Raw genomic sequence first — 25,228 nt, 5'->3', positions numbered from 1 at the left:
CTCACTGTCCTGACTGGGCCCGAGAAGAAGGCCAGAGCACAAAGCCCTATTCAGCAAGCCTGGGCGCACTTGCTCCTTCCCCTTGTTTCTCAGATGTCAGCTGTCATACTTCTGGATGACTTTTAATTTACTTTAAAAAATCACTCTGTTTGTATGAAATACTGGTATTTTTAACAGTACTGCCTGGCACATGTTAAGTATAAATGTCTATTCTTTTAAAAATAACCCCTATTATTTCCTTATGAATCAGTTTGCTAAAAATTACCTGGGCCAGTAATAAGTTGTAGTAACAAATTGCATATAGAAATGCAATGTTGGGTGGCGCCTGTGGCTCAGTGAGTAAGGGCACCGGCCCCATATACCAAGGGTGGCGGGTTCAAACTCAGTCCCAGCCAAACTGCAACAAAAAACTTGCCGGGTGTTGTGGTGGGCACCTGTAGTCCCAGTTACTCGAGAGGCTGAGGCAAGAGAATCGCCTAAGCCCAGGAGTTGGAGGTTGCTGTGAGCTGTGTGACACCATGGCGGTCTACTGCGGGTGATAGGGTGAGACTTTCTACAAAAAAAAAAAAAAAAAGAAAGAAAGAAAAGAAAAGAGATGCAATGTTTAGGCCAGATACAGTGGCTCACATTTGTAATCCTGGCACTCTGGGAGCCGAGCAGGTGGATTGCTTGAACTCAAAAGTTCCAGACCAGCTGAGCAAGAGCAAGACCCCATCTCTACTAAAAGTAGAATAAAAAACTTAATGCACATGGCGGCAAGCGCCTGTAGTCCCAGCTATTCGGGAGGCTGAGACAAGGTGATCGCTTGAGCCCAAGAGTTTGAGGTTGCTGTGAGCTGTGATGATGCCGTGGCACTCTGCCCAGGGCAATAGAGTGAGACTTTATTAAAAAAAAAAAAAATGCAATGTTTAATGTAGGAATTCTGACAGAGTAGTAGCACCCTGGAAATAATAGAATTGTAATTGTCCTGTAAATGTAGCACTCAGTTAAAGAGAAACATTTCTTCCTAAGAGGTAAGTGGTGGAAGTGCAAGCTTGACTCCCTTCAGAACTGGACATAAGACTGGATACCAATATCTCTGTGGTTAGAGTGCCAGCCCTGTGCACTAGGAGTGGTGGGTTCAAACTGGGTTGGGCCTGCTTAACAACAACAAACAAAAAACTGGACATGTTAAGAGGCTTATGAAATGAAGTAATTGCTCTTTTGTTTAATAAGCAGCCAATGTGTTGTTTCATGGCTTTGGAACCGTGATGTGATTTTGATTTTAGCAGATCTTTGTTTGTAAGTGACCTACTTCTGGAGAAGAGCTGCCGCTATAACTCTGCAACCTTTAAAAAAAGACTTGTCAGGCTTGGTGTGTTCCTTGGGGCCCGTCTTATCAAATGGGAGGTCCACAGGGGACAAATGATAGGAGGGTAGGCCAGCCCATCCTGTTGCCCCACCTGTGCATTGCAAGTGCAGACGTGGAATGAACTTCACGAATGCTCACAAGGCTCCCTCGCCTCTTCTACCTCACCTCCAGACTTCAAAGCCTGAATGAATGTTTTCATAGACATCTTTGTAAGTCCTTTCTGATTCAGAAATTTGCACTGAGAGACAAATTAGCCATCACACAATGGGAAGAGACAGGATAATTTCATTTTGCTAATAAAATCCAGAGAGTTCCTTGTAACTGCTCAACTGTGTGTTGGGGGCAAGAACAGAGGGAACACACAGGAAACTTTAAACTGTGGAGACAGGATTATATGCTCGTTTCTATGGTCAGAACTGGAGCAAGTTACTAAAATTGGCCATTCCCCTTGCCCTTTGCCCTACTGAAAGATGTAGCAAAACAGGAAGTGTGGGTGTTTGGCACCTGAACATGGCACTGTTGGTATTTGCAGAATGTTTTTGGATGCCTGTTCCCAAGTGATTCCATGTGTACAGGACAGGTATACGATCAAGGTACCGTCAGTTGGTTGGAAAACACCTTCAGTAACCAGCAAAATACCTCCATTCCAAGTGTTGCCACAGAATCCTCAAGACAGAATTCATTTGATAAGAACATGCACTTTTCTGGAGGAGGAAGAAACACTGAAATGTATAGCATCAAGGTTGCACCTCTGCAAAGCCTAGAAATGAACAGTATACATAAAGACAATCCCTAGTCAAGTGGAATTTGGGGGGAGGGGAAATGTCTTTGAATTTTGACTGGCATAGTTTCTTCAGTGTGTAAACTTCCCTTTTGTTTGATAAAACACAATACCAACACCACCACCACCCCCAAAAGACTTTAGTGTTAAACGAGAACAAAATTCTGTTCAATAAAATATTCATTGAAACAGCACCTCCCCAAACTTAGCCACCACCTCTAATTTCAAAGTGTATCCAATAGCAGCTATCTAGTGAAAGTTCTACAGATTTCATTTTAAACGTAACCTTTTTTTTTTTTTAGACGAGTCTCACTATGTCGCCCTCAATAGAGTGCTGTAGCGTCACAGCTCACAGCAACCTCAAGCTCTTGGGCTTAAACGATTCTCTTGCCTCAGCCTCCCAGGTAGCTGGGACTACACATGCCTGCCACAACAGCCGGCTATTTTTTGGTTGCAGTTGCCATTGTTTAGCTGGCCCAGGCTGGATTCAAACCTGCCAGCCTTTGTGCATGTGGCCAGTGCCATAACCACTGTGCCACAGACAGCCTAAACTTAATTTGTTATACCAAAAAAAAAAAAAAATCACATCTGACAGATGCCTACTACAGCAATAAATATAATACAAAGGAGGCTTAGCTTGATTTTTATTTTAAATGTAGCTTATACATGTTTGGGACAATGTTTTAATGCCTACTGTATTGGGTACCTGTATACTGCAGGCCAGGCACTGCTGGGGGCTTTACCAACTTCCATGAGGTGGGTGTTATGCGCTTATTTCCCAAATTAGGAAAATGTAGCTCATCAAGGAAAAGGAATGCAGATTCATACATAAGGCAGCACCCTAGCATGTAAGCAGTTGGGGGCTTATAGTTTTTGTTTTAGCTAAAGAAAGAGATTGTATCTAGTTGACAATTGTCTTGTAGAAGCTCAGTAACTGGAACCAGGGAAGTGCCCAGTAGGAATTTACTAAGTGGATGAATATGCCGTTAAGAGAAAAAAACACAGGGCAGCGCCTGTGGCTCAGTCGGTAGGGCGCCTGCCCCTGCTGAACTGCAACCAAAAAATAGCTGAGCGTTGTGGCAGGCGCCTGTAGTCCCAGCTACTCTGGAGGCTGAGGCAAGAGAATCGCTGAAGCCCAGGAGTTGGAGGTTGCTGTGAGCTGTGTGATGCCATGGCACTCTACCGAGGGCCATAAAGTGAGACTCTATCTCTACAAAAAAAGAAAAAAACACAGAGCTTGCTTTTCTAAATTTTTGAACGGAAAGCTAATTTCTTCTGAGAATATGGTAACTTTTAATAAGCTAACTCATAATACAATGAATAAAATTGTGACATTTTCCCCATGCAAATAATTTGCTCTACTGAATGCACCTTCCTCTTAGCTTACGCTATTTATATTTAGGAGTAGCCTGGAAAATATTACACAACAGACTGAAACAATATCCACATTACTGGATTGAATGGCATTTTCCTATTAATATATGGATTTTTGTAGTTGCTTTAAACCTTGTTTTCTCACAGGAATGTATTCTAGACATACAACCACGAGAGGATCCCATTCCTCTCCCCCAGGTTGAACAAGGAAGTAAAATTTCCCAAAGTCTACAGAGCTATTGCTTTCAATTGTGAATTTTTTATTTGGACAATGTGGATTTTACCAAGTGATGTTTTCATACAAAATTTCTGTCAATATTTTATAGGAGCTTAAAGTTCCCCAAGTGACCCTTCTGTTGGGATCAAACTAAAGCTGATAGTTGGAAATGGAGGGAAGCCAACTCTTTTGTTTCTATGGCGATAAAGCTTGTGTGTGAAATACATTTGAATAAAGAACACTTCTTGGTCTTAGTTCGGAGTGTCACAAAAGATCAAAGAGATTGTCATGACTAATCTTTCTAGGACCAAATCTTTATGAACTTAAATTTTAACTATAAGATTAGATAAAGGAAAACTATAGTTAACATTATTTCTTCTAAAACTCAGTCGAGCCCACCCAAGCAGAATCCAGAAAGAAATGCACACAGCCAGCATATCTTTTACTTATAATTGTTTTTAATGATTACTTATAATAATTTTAGAAATAATTGTTTTTAGGGACAATTTCAACATAAGAGAATAAGGACTTAGCTCATGTTGAAGTTTGTAGAAAAAGAAGCCTCAGAATGGATCTCTAAATTGGCCCACTTTCTCCTCATAAATGGCTGATTCTGAAGCCCTGATAACCATATGCCATTACCTGCTTGGATTGTTCCTGAAAATTGGCAAAGATGTCACATTGCACCTCTTATCTCACCACCCTGTATCCACAATTGGCTCTTGTGGCTTTCAAAAGTGAAAAACTAACCAAAATTTAGACTGTATAAGTTTGAGACCATTTATATACTCATGAATAAAACCAAGTTTGAGATTTCTGGAATTCTTAGCCCATTCTGGGATATAAGCCACCTGCACATCCCCTTGGTTCACCTGGTGGCCTGTGAAGATCTTCAGTGGGAGTAACAGCAGGTCCAATTCACATGTGTCCATTTCAGTGTCACACTGGCAGTGGGTGAATGACTGAACTAGGAGACCCCAGCCAGAGCACCAGCTAAAAAGTTTATGAAGGATTCTAAAATATTCCATCAGAATAAGTGAAAACTGAATATTTATAAAATGTTTATATGTCAAGTAAAAACAATTTAATATATTTGCTCTAAAGTGCTAATATAAAAATAGTTTATTCCCCTATTCAAAACAGTTGACTTAAAAAGTAGGTATATGCTCTACTTAAAATAAAATAAAAAAAAAAAAGGAATTCTTTAAAAAGCAGTCTCTCCCTCTCAGGGTACCCGCTGCAGCTGGAAGATCCCCCAGTTCCTGGAGGGCCTTCTCCAAACCCCAGGCGGCTCCCGGGGGCTGCCCGTGCCGGGGTCTTTCCCCACTAACTTTCAGCGACTCTGCCCACTTTTGCCTAAACGTAAGCCAGGGACACGCTGCGCCGGAGCCGCCGGCTAACTACGCTAGATGGAAGGGCCGCCATCCCCGGGCAGCCAGCACACGCGCTTCGCCTCGGGGCCCGTGGGACCAAGCCAGCTCAGGGGCGGGCCGGCTCATCGTGGGGGCCGAGCAGGAGCTTGGCGCCCTGTTTGTCGATGCTGGAGTTGAGGCTGTCCGCGTCCTTCTCCTGCTCAGGGACGCAGGTGCAGCCCACCGGGATGGTGACGTAGTCCTCGGTGTAGACGGCGCGGCCCCCAGCGCAGGCGGCCGTGCGGCGCAGGACCACGGTGGGCACGTAGACCGGGGCGCTGCGGAAGCGCAGGTCCTCCTCCCCGAACAGCCCGGTCAGGCAGCCCCGGCACAGGCAGTAGGCTTCGGGCAGGTACTTCGGGTACCTCTTGGGGTCGTAGGAAATTCTGCCGGGAGAGAGCAGAGTTGAGTTCATGTCGACAAAGGGCAGCCCAAGAAAGATGTTTGCTTCCGAGACCAAGAAAACAGGTCGGACACTCTGTTGAGATCAGGGACTAAAGGGAAGAAGGAAGAAGGTCGGGCTCGTCAAGCCCTGGTCTCAAACGCCAGGAGAGTATCTGCTGATGTGATCTGCACATGCCACCTGCATGTGACAGAATGAGACACCCTGCCTGGCTGTGGACGCAGCTTCAGCCCCAGGGGTCACCTCAGTGTCCTGAAGAGCCACCCCCAGTGCGCAGGGCTCTGCAGATCCACAGGCGCAGGTAGGGCGGACATTTCCACCCTGGGGTGCCAACCCGGGAGCCAAGCACCTGTGCAGGAGGCCACCTTCCTCTGCCAAGAGCCCCAGCTGGCCCAGCGGACAGGACCCGCCAGTCTGGAGTCAGCTAACTCCCATCAGCTCTGCCCGCCTGTGGCCACGGTGTCCACAAGTCTTAGGGACCAGGGGACTCCTTGGAAGGAGGCGACCACCCTCCTGGGCCAGACGCTGCCACAACCCTACAGCCAGCAGGCCCCTTCAGAGTGTCCCCTTTCTCATGAGGCAGCATTAATCTGTCCATTTACGATATGCACTGTCCTCAGTGCACAATGTTTCTTTCTCAGCAGCCAAGTCCCACAGACCCACACATCTCATGGTCACTGCCACGGCCAGAGAAGCAGGTGCGCATTTGCAGGCACACGACATCCATGACCAGGAAGGACTGGCCCACCGAGGAAAAAGTGAGCTGCAAGGGAAGTACCAAGCCCTAAAACTGGAACGGGGGTCTGACCTCTTGTGGGGCCAGCAAAAGTCCATGGCCTATGGGCCTTGGAGAGGGACAGGGCCAGAACACTCAGGCATCTGGGGAGGCAGGGGGTCAGGGGCAGGCAGCCTGGAGGCTGGTCTGCAGAAAGGGAGAGCCAGTGACTGCTGCCTGGCAGGCAGCATAGCCAGAATGAGTCTTGGACAGGATAAAATTTGCTAGATCAGGCCAAGAGCTTTCTCATCGGGAGACTTTTGTCAGTAGTCAACATCTTTAGACCTGGATGGGCTGAAGCATGCCTGGGTGGTGAATCTAGACATGGTGTATTCTTTCCACAGGGAATCTATGTGAAGGACCCAGGTGGGCTTCTACAGAGGAGGGCAAGCAAAAGAAGAAGCTGTTGATCTGGGCCCAGGAACCTGTAAGGCAGAGGTAGCAGGTGGAACCCCCTGCTGGGACACCACAGGCCCAGCTGCCCCTTCACACACACTGATGCTCAGAGGGACATTTCCAAGTACTTGGCCAGTTTGAACGTGGGGCATGAGGTCAAAAGAGGTCAGTGATGACTCCAAGGTTTCCAATCAGGGTGTCCAGAGGAGGGGCAGGGGAGCAGAAGCCTAGGCTGAGGCCCTCCTGCTCCACACGAAGAGAGTACGGAAGACAGAGGCAGGAGTCCAGGGCCAAGACTAGTAAGTTGGGAGAAGGGCAAGGGAACCATCAGCAAAATGCACAAGTTGTCTCCAAAGCAAAAACCAATTTTGTCCATTCACATCTCCCTCCAAAATGCACACAAACAGCTCCTCAAGGCTGTTTCCTCCGTTCCACCACCAGGAGCTCCTGAAGCACAACGACCTTACGGAGGCAGGAGGAAGCTGTCCACGTTCACATTCCCAGCAGTGCCAGTCTTCTGTGGTGCCTCACTCGGCCCCCTCAGTTCTGCGGTTCCCCAGCCCACACCTCTCATGCTGCAGGTGTTCACATAGGAAAAACCCAAATTCCTCTGCTTTGCTGTCAGAGGCCTCCAGGTTTAGCCCACACTTTCCTGTCCAGCATCCCTCATGCGTCTCCAAAGTGGAATGCCCTCTGCATGGCCAATGACCAGGCTTTGCTTGAGAGGCTTCTTCCCCACACATGTATCAACTCAGTGAAGCCTGAATCTAATATTAAGGTCCAATTCAAGCCATTATTTTAAGTTTATGTTCAATTATTAAATTTCCTCAGTTGAACTCTACTCTCCCTGTGTGCTCATAATGGATAATTCCACATCTAAGCCTGCCCTGTGAGGGAAGGGTTGACGCCTCCTCAGGCTCTGACGTGACATTCCAGAGCCTTCCACAAAGGAGGAGCTTGGAGCTGGATGGGGAACCTGGCCTATACCAGCTTCCCGCACCTTCACACCTGAGCTCTATATAAGCCCCTAACTTAATATATGAAGGACAAGGAAATCCTAAACAGTTAGGATTTATGATCTCCAAACATTTTCAGCATATAACCAACAAATACGTGTGTGCTCTTTCAGGTGAAAGGGACACAGACAAAACACCTCCTGGCCAGTAGCTCAAACTCTGGGGACAAACATGCAAATCATATGGCCACAGGGAGCCTCCTGGCAAAGGTGGATCCTGGGTCGGTTTATGTGAAGAAGATGAAGGCCCTGGGGGCACAGTTCAAATCCGGGGAATGTGTCATAGCTAGTATGAGAAAGGGCCAAAGCCCAGAAAGAGAGTGGAGCCATGAGGCTGGAGCTCCTGCATACCCGACCAGGAGGGCCTGGCAGGAGTATTCAGGAGCCTGGCTTTGGCCCTAAAGGCAATGGAAGGGATCTGGTCAGATGGAATTTTAGAAAAACCCCTCAGATTACAGAGTGGAAGAAGGTCTGGAGCCCCAGGGGGAAGATCTTAACCTGAAAGTGGAGCTTTTTTTTATTTGTTTGGGCTTTTTTTAGACAGAGTCTTACTATGTTGCCCTTGGTAGAGTGCCGTGGTGTCACAGTTCACAGCAACCTCAAACTCTTGACCTTAAGCTATTGTCTTGGCTCAGCCTTCCAAGTAGCTGGGACTACAGGTGCCCCCACAACGCCTGGTTATTTTGTTGTTGTTGCAGTTGTCGTTGTTTAGCAGGCCAGGGCTGGGTTCAAACCAGCCAGTCTCGGTGTATGCGGCTGATGCCCTAACCACTGAGCTATGGGAGCCAAGCCAGGTGGAGAGTTTTTACCATTGTCCCTAAGACAATTCAAGGGAGTGTGGAGAGGGAGAACAAATGGGGCACAGGACACCAGGGCACACCAGCTTTCGTGGAAGAGCTAGCCTGGTGGATGAGACTGTTGGACACAGGGTGTCTTAGTGGGTGGAAACCTGACCTGGGGAAGTTACAATAAATTAAGCCCCTTCCATTCTCAAATGTCTATGTCTGGAGGATCAATTACGTGGATGCTTAAAAAACACATCCAACCCATACTGAGACACATTCTACAAAATCTTTGGCCACCTGAGGCAATGAGTGAGTTGTGCTGGATCCTAGGACAGAAAAGGGGCATCTGCAGGTTACTCTAACTCAGGTCTGCAGGTTAGATCAATTTTGAGCCAATGTTCACTACCTGATTTCACTGTTTTGCTGAAATGAGTCATGACACTAATGTTTGTGGAACCTGGGCAAAAGGTTCCTTTTCCTAATGCACAAATTATTTCAAAATAAAGAGTTAAAAGTAAAACAAAACAATGAAGAAAAGTTTTAAAAATCACTTATGGGACAATCAGGAAAATCGGAATGTGGCTTAACATTTGTAGATGTGCAGGCATGGTGAGGGGACTAAGGCCTGGTTGGCAAAGTCCTGAGCTCTAAGGCTGCCCTTGTTCAACTATCAATGCTAGTGAGGTCTCTGAGCATCCTGGCATCAGCAGTGTGCAGGTTGGTATGGGTGTTAATTTGGGAACATTCTCAAGTCCCATCCTCGCATGTGGGCACGAACAACCATGTGGCACCACATGCACAGTCTACTGCCAGCCCTAGGAGGGCTCAAGGACAATGAGGGCTTCACAAACAAGAGAGGGAATGAAGAAGCTCCAAGCAGAAAGAAGCAACACACAGCAAGGCCAGAAAGCAGATGACCATGGTGGGCTCTGAACTGCCAGTGGGACTTTGTAGCTGGTTTGGGGGTGGGGAGTGAGCACCTGAGTGTGTGTGCTCACAGACCTGCATGATGAGTGGAGACCGGTGAGAGATTCTCAAGTCCACAGGGACCCAGAAGGCCAGAGCAGAGCCTAGATTGGATGTCCCACTAGGGACTCCATGAGGGCATGAGCAGCCGAGGTGAGCTCCCCATATGGAAAGTGCTTCTGACAGCAGCACAGGGAACAATTCGATGAGGACCAAGGGTAGGCATGGGCCCAGTATGGCCTCAGTGGATTCTTTTTTTTTTTTTTTTTTTTTGTAGAGACAGAGTTTCACTTTATTGCCCTCAGTAGAGTGCCGTGGCGTCACACAGCTCACAGCAACCTCCAACTCCTGGGCTGAGGTGATTCTCCTGCCTCAGCCTCCCGAGTAGCTGGGACTACAGGCGCCCACCACAACGCCCGGCTATTCTTTTGTTGCAGTTTGGCCGGGGCTGGGTTTGAACCCGCCACCCTCGGCATATGGGGCCGGCGCCCTCCTCACTGAGCCACAGGCGCCGCGCGGCCTCACTGGATTCTGCTTCCTCATTGGTACTGGGAGCTGGACGGGAAGGCACTGCCAAGCCCTTGCAGTTCTCATCAACTGGAACTTGTCCATCCATGCCCACAGTGTGGAGGTAACTGCTCCCTGTAGGCCATTTGGAAACAGGTGTCACCCTGCTGGTTTTGCAGGTGAAGCTGACAGGCACTTAGATACACTGAGGGTCAGAGGTTTATCCAACTAAAAATGTCTCCCCCCACATCCCCCAGCCTTTCAGCCGGACAGACTGAAACTTCTACCATCACGACCACCCTATGGGCTAAGGCCTTTGACAGAAAGTCATCTGCCCCAGTCTGTCCCGCTGCCAGAGACCATGAGAGGCATGAATAGGGCAGAATGCAAACTGCCAACAGGGGGCTAAGACCAGTGGTTTCTTTCACAGCAAGAAAGTGCTGCCAGTGGGGTGTAGGACACCTCTAGCACCCCAGGCACCCAGGGTGGCAACGTCCATGCCAGCAGGCCATTATCCAGGCAGGGCAAGGGGCTGACGGAAGAGCACCCCAGTCCTCCTGGAGGGAGTTGCAGGGGTTGGGGTGTGTGTAGAGGACATCAGCTGGGAGAGCTGCTACAGAAAGGAAACAGAACAAACTCCAGCTGAGAACCTTTTCTCTTACCAAACATGGAAATGCAACTGAGTAAGAACTCTGCAGGCCGCCTCGCCTCCTGTGAGCAATAATTCTTTTGTCTTTACATTTTCTGCATGCTGTTCTGTGGAAGCTTGGCACAGGGACATGCTTGAGACACATCAAGTTTTCCCCTCTGACGGATCTCAGAAGCGTCCCAGCCACGTGGGAAGCTTGGCTTGAGTGAATGACAGGTGGTTTAATCCAAGAACAAAGGACAAGTCCTCTAGGGATGATTAAAGGTGATGGAAACCAAGCTGGAGCTCATGGAGGAATGTAAGTGACAGCAGAGACAGAAAAAGAGCTCTGCCCCTGGGGCCCAGACGCAGTAGGAAACAATTTGAAGCTGTTCAGCCCACTGTCCGGAGCTCTGAGAACAATGAGCACGTGGGGGTGGGGGACATGGACACCTGGTATGTTCTCTATCTGATGCCCAAGTATGGCTGGGCACTTGATGGCACCAATGGCGAGCCTCCTGCTTTGCAAAATCTGAAATTAATTTCAAAGTGGCAGGGGGTGAGTAGGATGATTTCTCTTACCACAATCAGAAGACTTCAACCCTGTGAACAAAGTAGGGAGAAATGCCTTCCCCAGTCCCGACTAGAAATCCACACGTACTGACAAGTACTGAAGTGACGTCAATGAGTTCAACCCGACTGACTTAAAAAGGTGGGAAGGAATCTATAAGAGTCCTGGACCTAATGTTTTGGTCCAACTGAGTCACCAACCAGTGACCTTGGGCAAATTGCCCTCCCTGCCTAGTTCTTTACAGTGTAGGAGATAGACTTGACAACTGGGCCACTTCCCCCACCTTCCTGAGGGGCAGGGATGTGATGTTTTAATCAACGTTTTAAGCTCAGAAAAGACACAGGCAATACATCAAGTCTCTAAGGTCTTAGAAAATTCCACCAGTTAATCTATAAAGTCGGTACAATTCTAGCCAAATCCCAGAAAGATTTCTCTGGGAACTTGGCAAGGTGATCTTGAAATTTGTAGAGAAAAAAGGGCCAAGAATAGTCAAGACAATTTTGAAGAATGAGGGGGTGGACTCACTCCAGCTGATCGCAAGACATTATACAACTATGGTAATACCAAGATGCCCGTGGGCTGCTGGGGACACTGAGGGACATGTACTCTCCCTTTCCAAGAGCAGAGATTCTGTTGAAAAACACCATCTTTCTGGAAGACAAGATGGCGGCAAAAACAAGATTTCCAAAGCTTGGGTCTGGCTATTTGCGTCAGACCACCACAGAACTCTTATTAAAAATGTAGGTTCTCAGACTTCACACCATGCACACTGGGAAGCTCCGAATGGGAACAGTGTCCATGCCATCCATTTTGTTCATTTAAATGGGGAGTTACTGGATTCAGATGCATCAACAGAAACCCCTTCCTGGCTGTGCAATGTGCAGTAGGCATCATTTCTAAAGAGCAGTTAGCTCTTTCTAAGTATCACACTGATGCAGTGACGGCTGGCAATGAGATGACGGCATTGTCCGAAGCACATGTGAATGTCACAACCACACTAGCCAGCACTTTCCTAGCTGCTGCATCTAGTTAGTGCAAGAAAGTCATTAATAACCCAGTAAGCAATCAGCATTGCCAATGGAATGGCTTCCCTAGAGGCATAAAAGTGAGCTTTTAAAAATAGTGATCGCTGTTCCCCCATCCCCAGAGATTCTGAATGAATTGCTCTAAAGTGTGTGTGTATAGAAGGGAGGTGATGATAGTTTTTAAAAGGTCCCCAGATAGGGCAGCACTTGTGGCTCAAAGAGTAGGGCACTGGCCCCATATACTGGAGATAGTGGCCAAAAACTGCAAAAAAAAGGTCCCCGGATAATTCTAATAGACAGCCTTGGTACAGGCCAGTCAGTCTCCACATTTAAGAAATGTAACAAGTCACTCAGACAGGGGTTTGTATTAACATCCGATCTCTCACTTTCCCTTCGGACCACACTGGGCAGCAAGAGCAGAGCAGCTACGAAACTGCAGGGGAGGGCAGCATCTACCATGCTCAGGTGGCCTGGGCTGGGGGCCGGGTAGAGTATGGCTCTGCTGGCCAACCAGGGAGTAACTGGAGACCACAAACAGCTTCCCTCTGCTGGAAAGTTTTTGCTAGCAGGCCCATCAGCTCCACCCTCCTTCCATTGGCTAAGGCCCCAGGGAGCCAAAGATCTTCAATATGCACTGCCAAGAAGCTCTGAAAAATGCTTTTCTGGCCCCTACAAGAAACATTAGTTACACATATGTCATGAGAAAGGACATGGAGAATCAGCCTGGGGTTGCAGTAAGGCCTGACCTGGGCACTGATCCAGCCAGTTTCCCCTGACCAAGGACAACTAGGGGTAAGTCCTGCCCCCATCAGGAGACTGAGGATGACTTTGGTGTGATCCTGAACTTGGCATTGAGGTCAGTCCTGAAGTGGAGCCATGGGGACAGGTTCCAGAACAATCTCGGCTCTCCTGCCAACTGAGCCAGCTTAGGGCTACCAGGAGCAGGAGGGCTCATGAGAAAATTGAGGCACTGACATGGAGATAGCCTGCCCAGCATCCTCCAGCTTTCCTGGGTTAGCCCATGGCCTGCACTGATGGCCCCATATGGCCAAGCTGCCTAAGCCACTCAGTGACAACAGGCTCTGGGCTGAGGTTTGTGGCTATTTAACAACTAGCTAGGGCTTGGTACGTGGTAATGTTGCAACCAGAAATCCATTTATTCCGTGTAAAATCTGTTCATCTGGGAGATCTGGGAAGAGGAAAGAATAATGCTTTGGAACAGAATTTGGAAGATAATTCAAAGAAAAAATGTTTTGCAAAGGGAAAAAGAGACAGAGAAATGAGAATGAGAGCCCACATTTCTTGAAAGGTTTTATCCTTTTGTCATGGCAAATGCCATACATTCAGTGCAGATGGGAAACATTTCTTCAAAGGAAAAACATGACTCATGCCCACGGGATAGCTTGGCTATCTGTCTGGGGAAGCTGCACAGGCTAGGTTCAGAGCCACCTTTGAAGTGCCCACTCTTGGCAGTGGGGTTAGTGCCCATGTACACAAGGCAGGGAGCTTACTTGGCCCCCAGGGAGTCAGCTGTCGCCACTCGTGGGTTGTGAGGAATAGTTGCTATCACAACACTCACCTAAACTCTAATTCTGGAAGAGTTCTTGGTAGGTTGTTTTCTCTTTGACCTCGTATTAATTAAGTGAGCAGTGGCTCATTGCCAATTTTCACATGTCATTTCTGGAAGACAGACACACAAGGAATTTCACTTCATGGCATGCACAGAACTTCCTGGACTTGCCCAAACTCTTCTACTGGCATTAAGGGCACACACATTTTCTTCAGGTCAAGAACTTTGAAAGAGGTGCTGATGGAATGAAATATTATCATTATCCCTGGCTACCATAAGAATGTTGAAGTAAAACCCAGGCAGTTAGGGAAAATAACCATCAAAGCAAAATGAACACATCTATTTTCAGAACAAGAGGCTTTAAATCCCATGACAATGCCCCGTGACAATGCTTTTATTTTTGCCCCATGGACAGTGATAGGGGCAGTAGAGCCTGCTGTATTTTGAGAAGCCAGGGGTTGGGGGATTAGTCTATGTAGGGCTTAGGCCAATTCAAGGTCACCTATACATGAAAATATGTTTTAGGGGAAATACCAACACTTACATAAGCTGCTTTAAACAGTGAGCAGCTCCTTTTCTCCCAACAATAAATGATGATGAGCAATGACCCACCCAGACAAACTGTGACTGGGCTAGGCAGCCCTTCACTCTTTTTTTCCTTTTCTTTCTTCCCGTCCCTTCCTCCACCTTTGCCTTATTAGCAGAACGTTATCATCCTAGTGGAAAGGACACAGCACCTGTGCTCATCTACTGGAAAACATACCCCTAGAAAACAGATTTGTTGTTTGCTTTAAAGTCATTAGAATGACCCACAGGACTGCGGGCCCCAAGACTGCGCCCAGGCTGGCCGCCCCGGCAGCGGCCATAGGGACACTGGCGCGGCGCTGCCCCCTATCGGCCGCAGACGCTGCTGCAGGCCCTCCACCTGCCCAGACTGAGCCCGGCCTCCGTCCCGCCGCTGGGAGGCGCGTCCCACCTGGTTGTGCAATCCCCGCCTTGCATTTTTGGAGCAATAAGGAACGCGGGTGCGTTTGAAAAGCGCTAAATGGGAATCAGAAAGAGGTCACTTTCAGAGGGGATGACGTTCTCTAATATTATACTCCTGACGTCGTCTAACGTTACGTTCCTTTGATAATATTTTTGTTTTTGAGACAGTGTCACTCTGGTGCCCTGGGTAGAGTGCACTGGCGTCACAGCTCACAGCAACCTCAAACTCTGGGGCTCAAGAGATCCTCTTGCTTCAGCCTCCCAAGTAGCTGGGAATACCGGTGCCCGCCACAATGCCCAGCTAGTTTTTCTATTTTCAGTAGATACAAGTCTCTCTCTTGCTCAGGCTGGTCTGAATCCTGAGCTCAAGTGATCCGCCTGCCTCTGCCTCCCAGCGTGCTACGATTACAGGTGTGAGCCAGGGTGACAGGCCTCCTTTGATAATTTTTGTAGAAGGAAGGCGCCAGGGCCTGTGGTTTTCGGCTCCCATGTACCCTGGTTAATGTTAGATGCATGAATGTGACCCTAAGTTTCTGTAGGGGGAAATTGGAATAATAAGGGGTAGTCCACATGGAAAATGATGTTTGGCTTAGCTGCATTTAAGGATTAGAGGAAGGATATGCAAAAATATCCTTTTTAGAAATCCAACCTTTCCTGATGAAAACTGCTAATATACACTATCACTAAATATCAGATGATGGATTTATCCGAGAACGAGGGTCACTCTGAGAATATGTCACCCCTGATTGGCCCACAAAATACTGGTCCATTTAGAGCTGCCTCAATCTTCTTCATCACTGTATAGCATTTTATCTGACTAGTTGATTTTTGATGTCTATTTACAGATGCTTACATGATTTTCAGTTCTTTGCTATTATAAACTTATGCCCAACACTGCTACTGTGTGCCTTACAAATGAAATCCTTCAGGATTTATCCTCTTCCTACCTGTCACCTGATTTATCAAGTTCTGGTAACATGGCCACAGGAAAATACTGAATTTCCTTCAGCCTTGCTGTCTACTCTGGTCTGCTTTTCCTTTGCAGCCATGCCTTGCCCAGCACCCCTGTACCTGCACCTACCTGCTGGCGGTGGGCTCTCTGCCTCCTCAAACCTAAGTCATTCAACCTCCACATCCCCTATCCTCCCTTTCTTACATTCCCTGCAATAGTTTGAATGTGTCCCCCCAAAATTCATGAGTTGAAAACTTTCTAGTTTTAATTTTTGTTTTAGACAGAGTCTCTCACTCTGTTGCCCCGGGCTAGAGTGCTCTGGTGTCTGAGCTCACAGCAACATTAAACTCTTGGGCTCAAGTGATCCTCTTGCCTAAGCCTCTCGAGTAGCTGGGTCTACAGGTGTGTGCCATGACACCAGCTGATTTTCCTATTTTTTAAATAGAGATAGGGTCTCACTCTTGCTCAGGCTGGTCTCCAACTCCTGAGCTCAAGCGATCTACCCACCTTGGCCTCCCAGAGTGCTAGGATTATAGGTGTCCATGGTGCTCAGCCATGAGTTGAAAATTTAGTTGCCACTGTAACAGTGCTGGGAGATGAAGCCTTGAAAAGGTGACTAGGGCACAAGGGATCTACCCTCATGAATGGGTTAGTGCTTTACCCCAGGAGTGGATTCCTGATAAAAAGGGTGAGTTTGTCTCCTTCCTTCTCTATCTCGTGAGCTCACTTCCACACTGTGCCTTCCACTATGGGGTGACTCTCACCAGATGCCAGCTCTCTTGGACTTAACCAGCCTCCAGAGCTGTGATGTGAAACAAACAAACTTCAGTTCTTCATAAATTACCCATCTGTGGTATTCTGTTACAGTAGCACAAAATGGACTAACATACTCCCTATCCTGTTTCTTTGTTTTTCTTTCCACTTACTCCCTTCTTGGTACAGCTATCCATAGAATTGTTTATTGCAAACTAAATTTAGATGTAGCCTCTTAAATTCCCTGGAGGAAAAGAGTTAAATAAAAAAAGTAACAAATAAAGCCTAAAAATAAAATGTTGTACATTATTCATGTCCTAGAGAAAAGTTATCTTTAGACTACTACCAAAAATTGAAAAATATAAACCATTAAGAATTATTATTTAGAGTTCTGGTAGGTGTTTATCTTTGGAGTTTCATCAGAAATGAGTGATGTATATCTTGATACTTTAACAAGCCTCTGCTCCTACAATGTTATTTCTTAATATGTCAATTTGGCTTAAAAAAACTTACTGAGCAATGCAATTGATTTTATTTTTGGCATTTTTGTTTTGAAAACTAAAGAGAAACAAACATTATGCCACAAAGTAAATGAAAAAATATTTTTTCTTTTTTTTTTTTTTGTAGAGACAGAGTCTCACTGTACCGCCCTCGGGTAGAGTGCGGTGGCATCACACGGCTCACAGCAACCTCTAACTCTTGGGCTTACGCAATTCTCTTGCCTCAGCCTCCCGAGCAGCTGGGACTACAGGCGCCTGCCGCAACGCCCAGCTATTTTTTTTTGTTGCAGTTTGGCCCAGGGACTACAGGCGCCTGCTGCAACACCCAGCTATTTTTTTGTTGCAGTTTGGCCGGGGCTGGGTTTGAACACGCCACCCTCAGCATATGGGGCCGGCGCCCTACTCACTGAGCCACAGGAGCCGCCAAGAAAATATTTTTATATTCTGGAAGTTGAATGTTGCTTTTCTAATGGCCAGCCTGAGTCAGGGAGGTCTAGGATTAGATTCTGACTCTACCATCTCTTTCTAGTCACCTGGGGCCAACAACACCTTAGTCTCTCCAGGCCTGGACTTCTCACCTATAAGCCTAGACCAGCTATGGAGTGACTGAGGCTCTGAAATCTCCACCCACCCAGCTGTTACCAGGGTGGCATCTATAAGCCTGAGAGCCTGTCAGAGCAAATAGTTCCCTTCACACCAATGCTCTTAGTATGTCCAAGGCTGTTATTATAAACTGAAGCTTCATTTGTCAGTATCCGTTTTTCTCATTGTGTGTTTCCTTTTCTGCTCTCAACTTAAAAATTAAAATGTCTTTGAAAAAATAATACCTGCATATGGCAAAAATGTAAAATATTTAAGAGTGAAAAGTAGGTCTCCTCCCCAACACTGTTCCTAGCTTCCCAGAGCCCTTCATAACAGGCACCATAATAACCACATTCCAAAGATGCCAGTGTGTGTGTGTAGGTAGACATTTAAAATATCACGTATCACAAGTATATGTTATGTCATATTTTCTCTTTTAACACAGAAATGGCAGGATGCTATACACACCTTCCCCTTTATGTTGGTGACTGGTCTACTCAGGTAGCTTTAGAGCTGCCTCACTTTTCCTTACAGCTGCAGAATATTTTATCTAAGGTATTGTCTATTGGGGGTGTTTAGACGGCTTCCAATCCCTTGCTGTCACAGCAACAAGCTCACATCCCTGTATACTTATCATTTGGCATATGAGCTATGTGTCTGTAGGAGAATTGCTAGGTTAAAGGGTGTGTGAATTTAAAATTTTGACAGTCAGTACCCAATTGACCTCCTTAAAAGTTATGCTGACTCATGCCTGGATGAGAACGCCTTTCTCCTCACACCTTTGCCAACATAGCCTGCTGAGTACCCTTGCCAAAAAAAAAGGTTCTCAGTATAGTCTTAACACACATTTCACTTAGTGTGCCTGAAGTTAGCATCTCATCACGAGTCAAGCATCTGAGTCATTTGACTTCCTTCCCTGGGAACAGTCCCTGACCTTTGCTCATCTTTCTGATAATATCATTGTTCTTCTTCTGATTGGTTTATAGGAGCTCTTTAGGAAATGAACCCTGAGCAATTTGTGACAGGGGTTGCAATCATTTTTCCATAGTCTGCTCTTGTATTTTTCTTATTTTATTTTGCCAAGAAGAAATGGTATGTAATTACATAATTGCATTTCTTGATCTTGCCTTTTATGACTTTAGGGGACTGCGAGCTGCTAAATAGGCCTCCTCCACTCTAAGATTATAAATATCATTGCTTGTGTTTTTCTCTGGTTTTGTGGTTTTAGTTTTTACATTAAATCTTTGAATCATCTGGAATTTACTTTCACATAGGAGTGAGGTCTAGGCTGTCCCAACACCATTTACTGTATGATCCACCCTCCCTGCAAAGATATGGAAAGCCACCTTATTATACAGCAATGTCTATTTTAAAATGTATCTTATCCTCGGGTGGTGCCTGTGGTTCAAAGGAGTAGGGCACTGGCCCCATATGCTGGAGGTGGTGGGTTCAAACCCAGCCCTGGCCAAAAACTGCAAAAAAAAAAGAAAAAGAAAGAAAAATGTATCTTATCCTCCTACAGTGATCCTTTCTGTGCCTATCAGCACTTCTGACCTGCAGCCCATTTCCCCATCTTTCTCATTCTCCCTGTCATGCCTTCCGAAATACCACCCAGACCTGAGTGGTAATCAGCCTGCAGGTTAGCATTCTTCCACAGTTCTCTCTTTGCCCAATCTTCCAAGAACTTAAGAGGTGGTGAGAAGTGATGAGAGGCACAAGGTCAGAGAGGAGTCTCCTGGCAAGAGATGAGGCAGGGCCAGCGTTAGCGGCCAGCCGTCTGGAGCTCTGGCCCAGCACCTGTCTCCTGAAGGCCATCTTTCCTTCAGGGAGTACAAGGTACCCGGCATCCATTTCCCTACAGAGAGCAATCTTATCACTGTCACTAAAATAGTGTGAGAAATGACGCACAAGACACCTTAAACCACCTGATGCAGCCGCAGCTCCTTGCTCCTGGGGCTACACAACACTGGCTCTAAACCTAACAGATCTGGGTAGCCAAGACACCCCCACCCCCAGCCCTTTTTGTCCTTCTCATCGGTAACCTCCTGCTGCCCCCACCCGAACCCCACCCTTCCTCGCTCCCCCCTCCCCGGGCCAGGTCTGCCCCATCAAGGGCAGCTCAATTAAATTTACTGCATGCAGAATTCTAGGGTTGCTAACTCCCCATTTGTCCTCCAGCATTGCTCTCCCTCCTGAGCTTTGACACCCACTTCCATGGCTAAAGGGTCATTGTCACTGGTATGCCTCTCAGGCACGTAAAACTCAACGGGTGCAAGATTAACTCGTTCTTTCCTTTCCAAACACTTGCACTTAATTCTGTTTCCCCATTTTGCTTCATCTCAGCAAACCAAGCTGACATGGGAGATGTGCATCACAGGAGGCCTGGCCCTCACCACTGCTTAGTACTCTTATGCCTCTGGCCTAGCCCAGGGCAGGCCTGGACTTGCTCACAGAGTTGAGCCTTTGCTACAGGGAGATACAGAGGCAGCAGCTTCTGTCCGGAGAAGCCATACTGTAGTCCTCAGGTCCTCAGTGCCTTTACTCCTACTCAGCATACCAAAGACATGATATAACATGGGAGGAAGAAGGGTGAAAGCATAGCCCACACTTTTGGGTCTTGGGAATGGTGGGCAGAGACAGGAAGAGCAAGAAAATGAAGCTACCAGTATGAATGGTCCTATGGTGGGTCCTGAGGAACCAGGTGAAGGAGGGAAATGACAGGGCAGCATCCTGGCCAGGGCCAGCTGTCTACACTTGGGGGAGGTCTGAGAGGACAGGCCACAGTGAACTCTGCAGAGTAGCCAAGTGGAGGGAGATCCTACCATTTAGCTTCCCAGGGTAAGCTTGGTTCCTGCATGGTGCTGAGTAAAAGGAAAAGCGGGGGTTGGGGGTGGAGTGGGGTAGGTGGGGAAAGCTGGAGAAGCCCAGAGGCAATATAAGCAGAATCAGTACTTTCTCTGACTCTCCCTTTGGCAATATGATTAAAGCCTTGAGCCATGACACATTGTGTGTCCTTCTTCCATTGCTCCCATAGAATCAGTCACCCACTAAATCCTGTCCCTATGCTTTTTTTTTTTTTGAGACAGGGTCTCACTCTATTGCCCTATCTAGAGGGCAGTGGCATCATCATAGGTCACTGCAACTTTTGTAGAGATAGGGTTTCACTCTCTTGCTCAGGCTGGTCCTGACCCCCAGCAGTCCTCCCATCTCAGCCTCCCAGACTGCCAGGATTACAGGCATGATTCACTGTGCCTAGCCCCTGTAGTTCTTTAGCATCTTTCACATGAAGCCTAGTCTCCCCTTCTCCCCTGCATGGCCTGAGAGATCCTCTCTGCCTTTTGCTGGAAGCATTACAATATCCAACCCATTCTCCATCCTAAAACCCCCTCCCAAAATGCAGTGGCTTTACACAGCTTCCTTGATCAAAGAACATCCACTGGATAAGTGTCAAACTGTGCGTACTGTCAACAAGGCCCTGACCCAGCTCCTGGGCTGCCTCCAGCCTTAGCTGACACTTCACCACAGGCAAACACCCTCTACCTTAAGCTGTCCCTTTTCCCCAGGACAGCCTTAGTCTGTGGGAGCTTGTCTTTGACTCCTTAGGGCTGCCCCTGCTAGCCTGTGAGCCCTTCCCTTAAGAGGAAGGTTGGCCACAGTGCCAGCTGAGGATGCTCTAGCCACTCCCAGCACTCCTAGCCTTCCCTTCTTGTAGGCTGTTCCTTTCTTCTGAAATGACCTCTTTACCAGGCCAAGCTCAGAATCTTGCCCATTCACTAAAGTGCATTTCAAATGCCATTTGGATCTTCTAGAATTGCAAGTATCAGTCCCCGGCCTGCAGTATCACTCCTTGAGCTCCGCCTCTTGTAAGATCGCTCCACTCCCATCCTTGGAAAATCTGTCCCTCCCTGGTCCCAAAAAGGTTGGGAACCACTGCTCTAAAAAGTTATCTCCCCACCCCCAGCTTTAACAATCACACTCAAAACTTTTCCCATCATATTCTGCCTGGTGTTATGGTTTCCTTCCCAATTATCCCCACTCTTCCCCTAGCCTAGAAGCTACCTGGGTTCAGAGTGTGCTTCCCAGGCCTCCACACCAGCAGTCTCTGAGACCCATGGGCGACTCAAGGACTGTCCGTACTTCTGTACTATCCACATGCAGGTCAGTTCCCTTGGAGGGGACTTCCACAGGTCCCTAGGGCAAAATGCTATAGAAATTAATAAAGGATCCCTAGACTTAGTTCCTTGTTCACAACTTACAAGCCTGGCAAAGAATAGGTGTTCAAGAGATATCTGCGCTTATGAAACAAGGGAAAGGTAAATAAGGTAAACAGGATTCCTCCTACGGGAGATAAACAGCTTTTGTGCTAATGAGCTACTCCCCACTCCCAACTCCGACTCTCCATTAATCCGCCTCGCCCCCGTTAGCCCCGCCCACAACTCAGCATCGCCCCGCCCCATCCCTCCGCAATCCACCTACCCCGTCCCTCCCCCTCCCGTTTCACCCCTCCCACCTGCCCGCATCGCTCCGCCCTCCCCCGGCCGCCGCGCGCCTCGCTCACCTGTAGGCCCAGGGCGAAACGCTGCGCAGGTTGGTGGGCGGACGGAAGCGGCGGTCGGCCGGCCTGCCCCCTGCCGGGCAGCTCGCGTTGCGCGCTTGCTCGCGCGGCCCCAGCTGCAGGGTGTGGTGGAAGGCGCCGAACACGCCGGCCGCCAGCCGCCCGTAAAGCTGCTCAAGAAGCTCCTCCGGCCGGTCCGCACAGCTCCGCTGCCGCGCCGGGCGCCTACCCACTCTCGCTGTGCCTGCAGCCCGGCAGGGTGGCAGCGCCAGCAGGAAGCCGGCCACCAGCATCCAGACCTGTGGGACAGGCCGTGCTCAGCGCCCGCGCCCCAGAGGAGCTTGCCCGCGTCCCACGTCCCTCCCGCGGCGTCTGGAGCCGGTGGGCGCCTCCCATCCCCTCGCAGACCGTGGGCCGGCCCGGAGGATGGGTGCCGCGCGGGCGGGCCCCAGGGCGCCCTCCCCGCCTGCCCGCCGCCCCCGGGGCCCCCGGGGCCCCGCCCGGCGCCGACCCGCGCGTCCCCGGCCTCCGCCGCCGCCGCCGCCTCGAGCTGGGGGGCGCGAGGGGGTCGGGTGTGGGGCGCGCGTCCACGTGTGCGTGTGCCTGCCCGGCTGCTGCGCGGCGGGCTGCGAGTGCCTGTGACGCCGCCGCGCCGCTTACCCCGGGGCACGCCATGCCGGCGCCGGCCCCGCCACCTCGACGCTGCGCCCGCGGAGCCCGCCCGTGCCAGCCGCGCTCGGACCCGCCGCCTCGCAGACTCACGCCCCTACGCCTCGTCATCCGCCCGCCCCCGCGGCGTCTGGCCTGCCAGCCCGCGCGGGGTCCCGGGACCTGCCTTTCCGCAAGAAGCCCCTGCGGCGTTCCTCCGCGGTGGCCGAGGACGCGGACGGAGGGGGGCGCCGCCTGGGCGCTCTGCACCCTTTGCCTCCGGGAATTTAAAACATTTTGTCACTTACGAAGTGTACTTACCAGGGTCCCCAGCATTTCCCCGAAACGTTTTCAGACTTGTTTTGAGGTGGTGGTATGCGGCCGTTCTTTAGCGGAATAAATAAAAGGGCCACGCCAATCGGAGAGCTCTAAGCAGCGTGGATCCCGACCGCTTGGCTGTCTGAACTCCTGGGGCCTGGATGCCGCGAGCCCCCGACTGTGTGCGGTGCCGGAAGGAGGAGAAGTCTGGCTCTGCCCGCAGACTGGTGCGGGCCTTACTGTCTGAAGGAGGAGGTGGTAACTGGCCCAGGAGTCTCCCGAGCAGAGAAGTGAGGTCGACAGAATGGAGTTGGGGGAGGCAGATTTTGGCTCAGAGGAGAAAGATTTCTCTAATAACTAAGGCTATCCAAGAATAGAATGGGCCACCTGGAAAAAGAAAGCTCAAAACCTCAAGGATCCTCCGCCTTATGGCTACTTCCTCTTCTGAGATTCCGTAGGTCAAAGAAATATTTTGGAGATATTTTAAAATCTCTATTTTTAATAAGGTCAGAAGAGGCTGTTTCCCTTTTCTCCCGAACACCCATGATGTGATCCTGTGCCTCTATCAAACAACTCTTGAAAGTACTAAGTACTTCCCCCAAGTGACACTTTTATGGCTCAAAGTGGCCATCACTTGGTCTGTTATTACAGTGTTGGAGAATTCCTACTCCGTGATGATAAATTCTGAACGCAAGCAGTCATTTAAAATGAGCCTGATAATTCTGTGAATAAATTCAAGGAAATATACATAAATGAAAGACTATATTGCACATTGTAAGAAAACTTGCTCATTTGTTCATTCTACAAATCCTCAATGCTCTTTTAGATGGCAAGCTAATGAATAAATATCATTTTAAAGAACTCATGCTTTGAAAATAAATGACCGAGCCCAGTTGAAATCTTTATGAATGTGTACAAAATATGTAATTTATGATCCCCGAAGTGGTCTGCAGCTTTGGTATTTGAATCGTAAACCATTGGTTAAACTACATTTCAGTTATGCTGTGTAGAAAAACTTTTATATGCTTTGGATGTAACTAAGGAGTTTAGTAATTATTTACTGCTAAAATCCCACTGGAATCTCCAGTTTAAGCAACTTAAAGCTCTTGGTGAGTAAACACTTGTTTTGAGTCATGAAACACTTGTTTTTTCTGACTAATAGGTGAAGTGTTCATGTTCTTTCCAGTAAAATGGGAATAAAGATCCATTAGTTCTCAACTAATGTTTTATTTTATTTGAAAAGGAGAAGCGTGGGAGGCCTTTAGGAGAGATTATTATTACAAGAGTTTCACAGAAATACTGAGTATGTATTTCAGCATCCATATGATAGGTAAGGTGCCACAGTGCCAGACTTCATTCTCTATATTAAGTAATAAAATATTCCATTGTCTGGTAACGTGGCAACTTTTTTTCTGATTACCTTGGGAGTGGGAAAGAAAATATTTGCTTTCCAACAATTTTCATTTTGTGAAAGATCATAAATTACTGAAAATGCTTGCCTATTTGCAAAGTAGAACATAATATTCATCATAGACTGAACAGTTCAGAAAAAAGTCATTAACAGGAGCAAATATTTTAGTTCCTTATAATGAATTCCCTTCAAATTTCAACCTATATGAAGATGCAAAGTAAACATGTTAATAAGCCCAAATTTAAGACATACAAATGAGAAAAAAGCAACCAAGTACTCAAAAGCTAGGGCATCATATTCCCTTAGAAACTAATGTATCTGCAAGTGTTCTCTGCTGAAGATGTTTACATCACGTAGTCAGGCAAGCTGGATTTTAAGTCATCGCTCTTCCCTTTCTCTCATCTCCTGGTTTACTCAGCAACCATATCACTAGCACAGCTGCAACACTGCTTAGCCAGGGCCAAACTGTTGGGGAAAATCTTTTAAAAAATTCTTAGGCACCATAACTCCAAAAGCCAACGTGTGGTTGACTACCTCCAAGCTTCTCTTTTTGGGTTACTGATGTGCATATCTACCCAAACCTCTTGCTCTCATTTAAAGGACTGTTGTCAGACTTGCCTGTTATTCCATTCATTCACTCATGATTTTAGAACCTGAATCTGCGACTATTTCTGTTAATCACTTCTGGTAACTTTAAAATGCACACAGATGAAAAACAAACATACAAACAAAAAAACCCAAGTTAA

The 25,228-nt window shown here is 47.9% G+C and overlaps 1 protein-coding gene across 4 annotated transcripts; it reads right to left on the bottom strand.

Moving 5' to 3' along the window:
• Positions 1 to 4,161: 4,161 nt before the first annotated feature.
• IL17D (interleukin 17D) lies at positions 4,162 to 24,415 on the bottom strand. Of its 4 annotated transcripts, none has more exons than XM_053563288.1 (4): positions 22,766 to 24,415; positions 22,109 to 22,404; positions 21,610 to 21,741; positions 4,162 to 5,521 (listed from the first exon to the last, which is right to left on the bottom strand). In XM_053563288.1, the coding sequence occupies exons 1-4, from the start codon at positions 22,883 to 22,885 to the stop codon at positions 5,203 to 5,205; spliced, it is 867 nt and encodes a 288-aa protein (XP_053419263.1). In that variant the 5' UTR covers positions 22,886 to 24,415; the 3' UTR covers positions 4,162 to 5,202. The 4 variants fall into 4 exon arrangements, with proteins under 4 accessions (XP_053419263.1, XP_053419264.1, XP_053419266.1 ...); XM_053563289.1 differs by having other exon boundaries at positions 23,075 to 24,415; XM_053563291.1 differs by lacking the exon at positions 21,610 to 21,741 and having other exon boundaries at positions 23,075 to 24,415.
• Between the last annotated feature and the right edge of the window lie 813 nt (positions 24,416 to 25,228).

The sequence above is a fragment of the Nycticebus coucang genome, chromosome 15 (assembly GCF_027406575.1).
Source record: "Nycticebus coucang isolate mNycCou1 chromosome 15, mNycCou1.pri, whole genome shotgun sequence".
Classification (NCBI taxonomy): Eukaryota; Metazoa; Chordata; class Mammalia; order Primates; family Lorisidae; genus Nycticebus; species Nycticebus coucang.
Note: the sequence above shows the minus strand (reverse complement) of the source record. Positions and strands in the feature narration are given on the sequence as shown.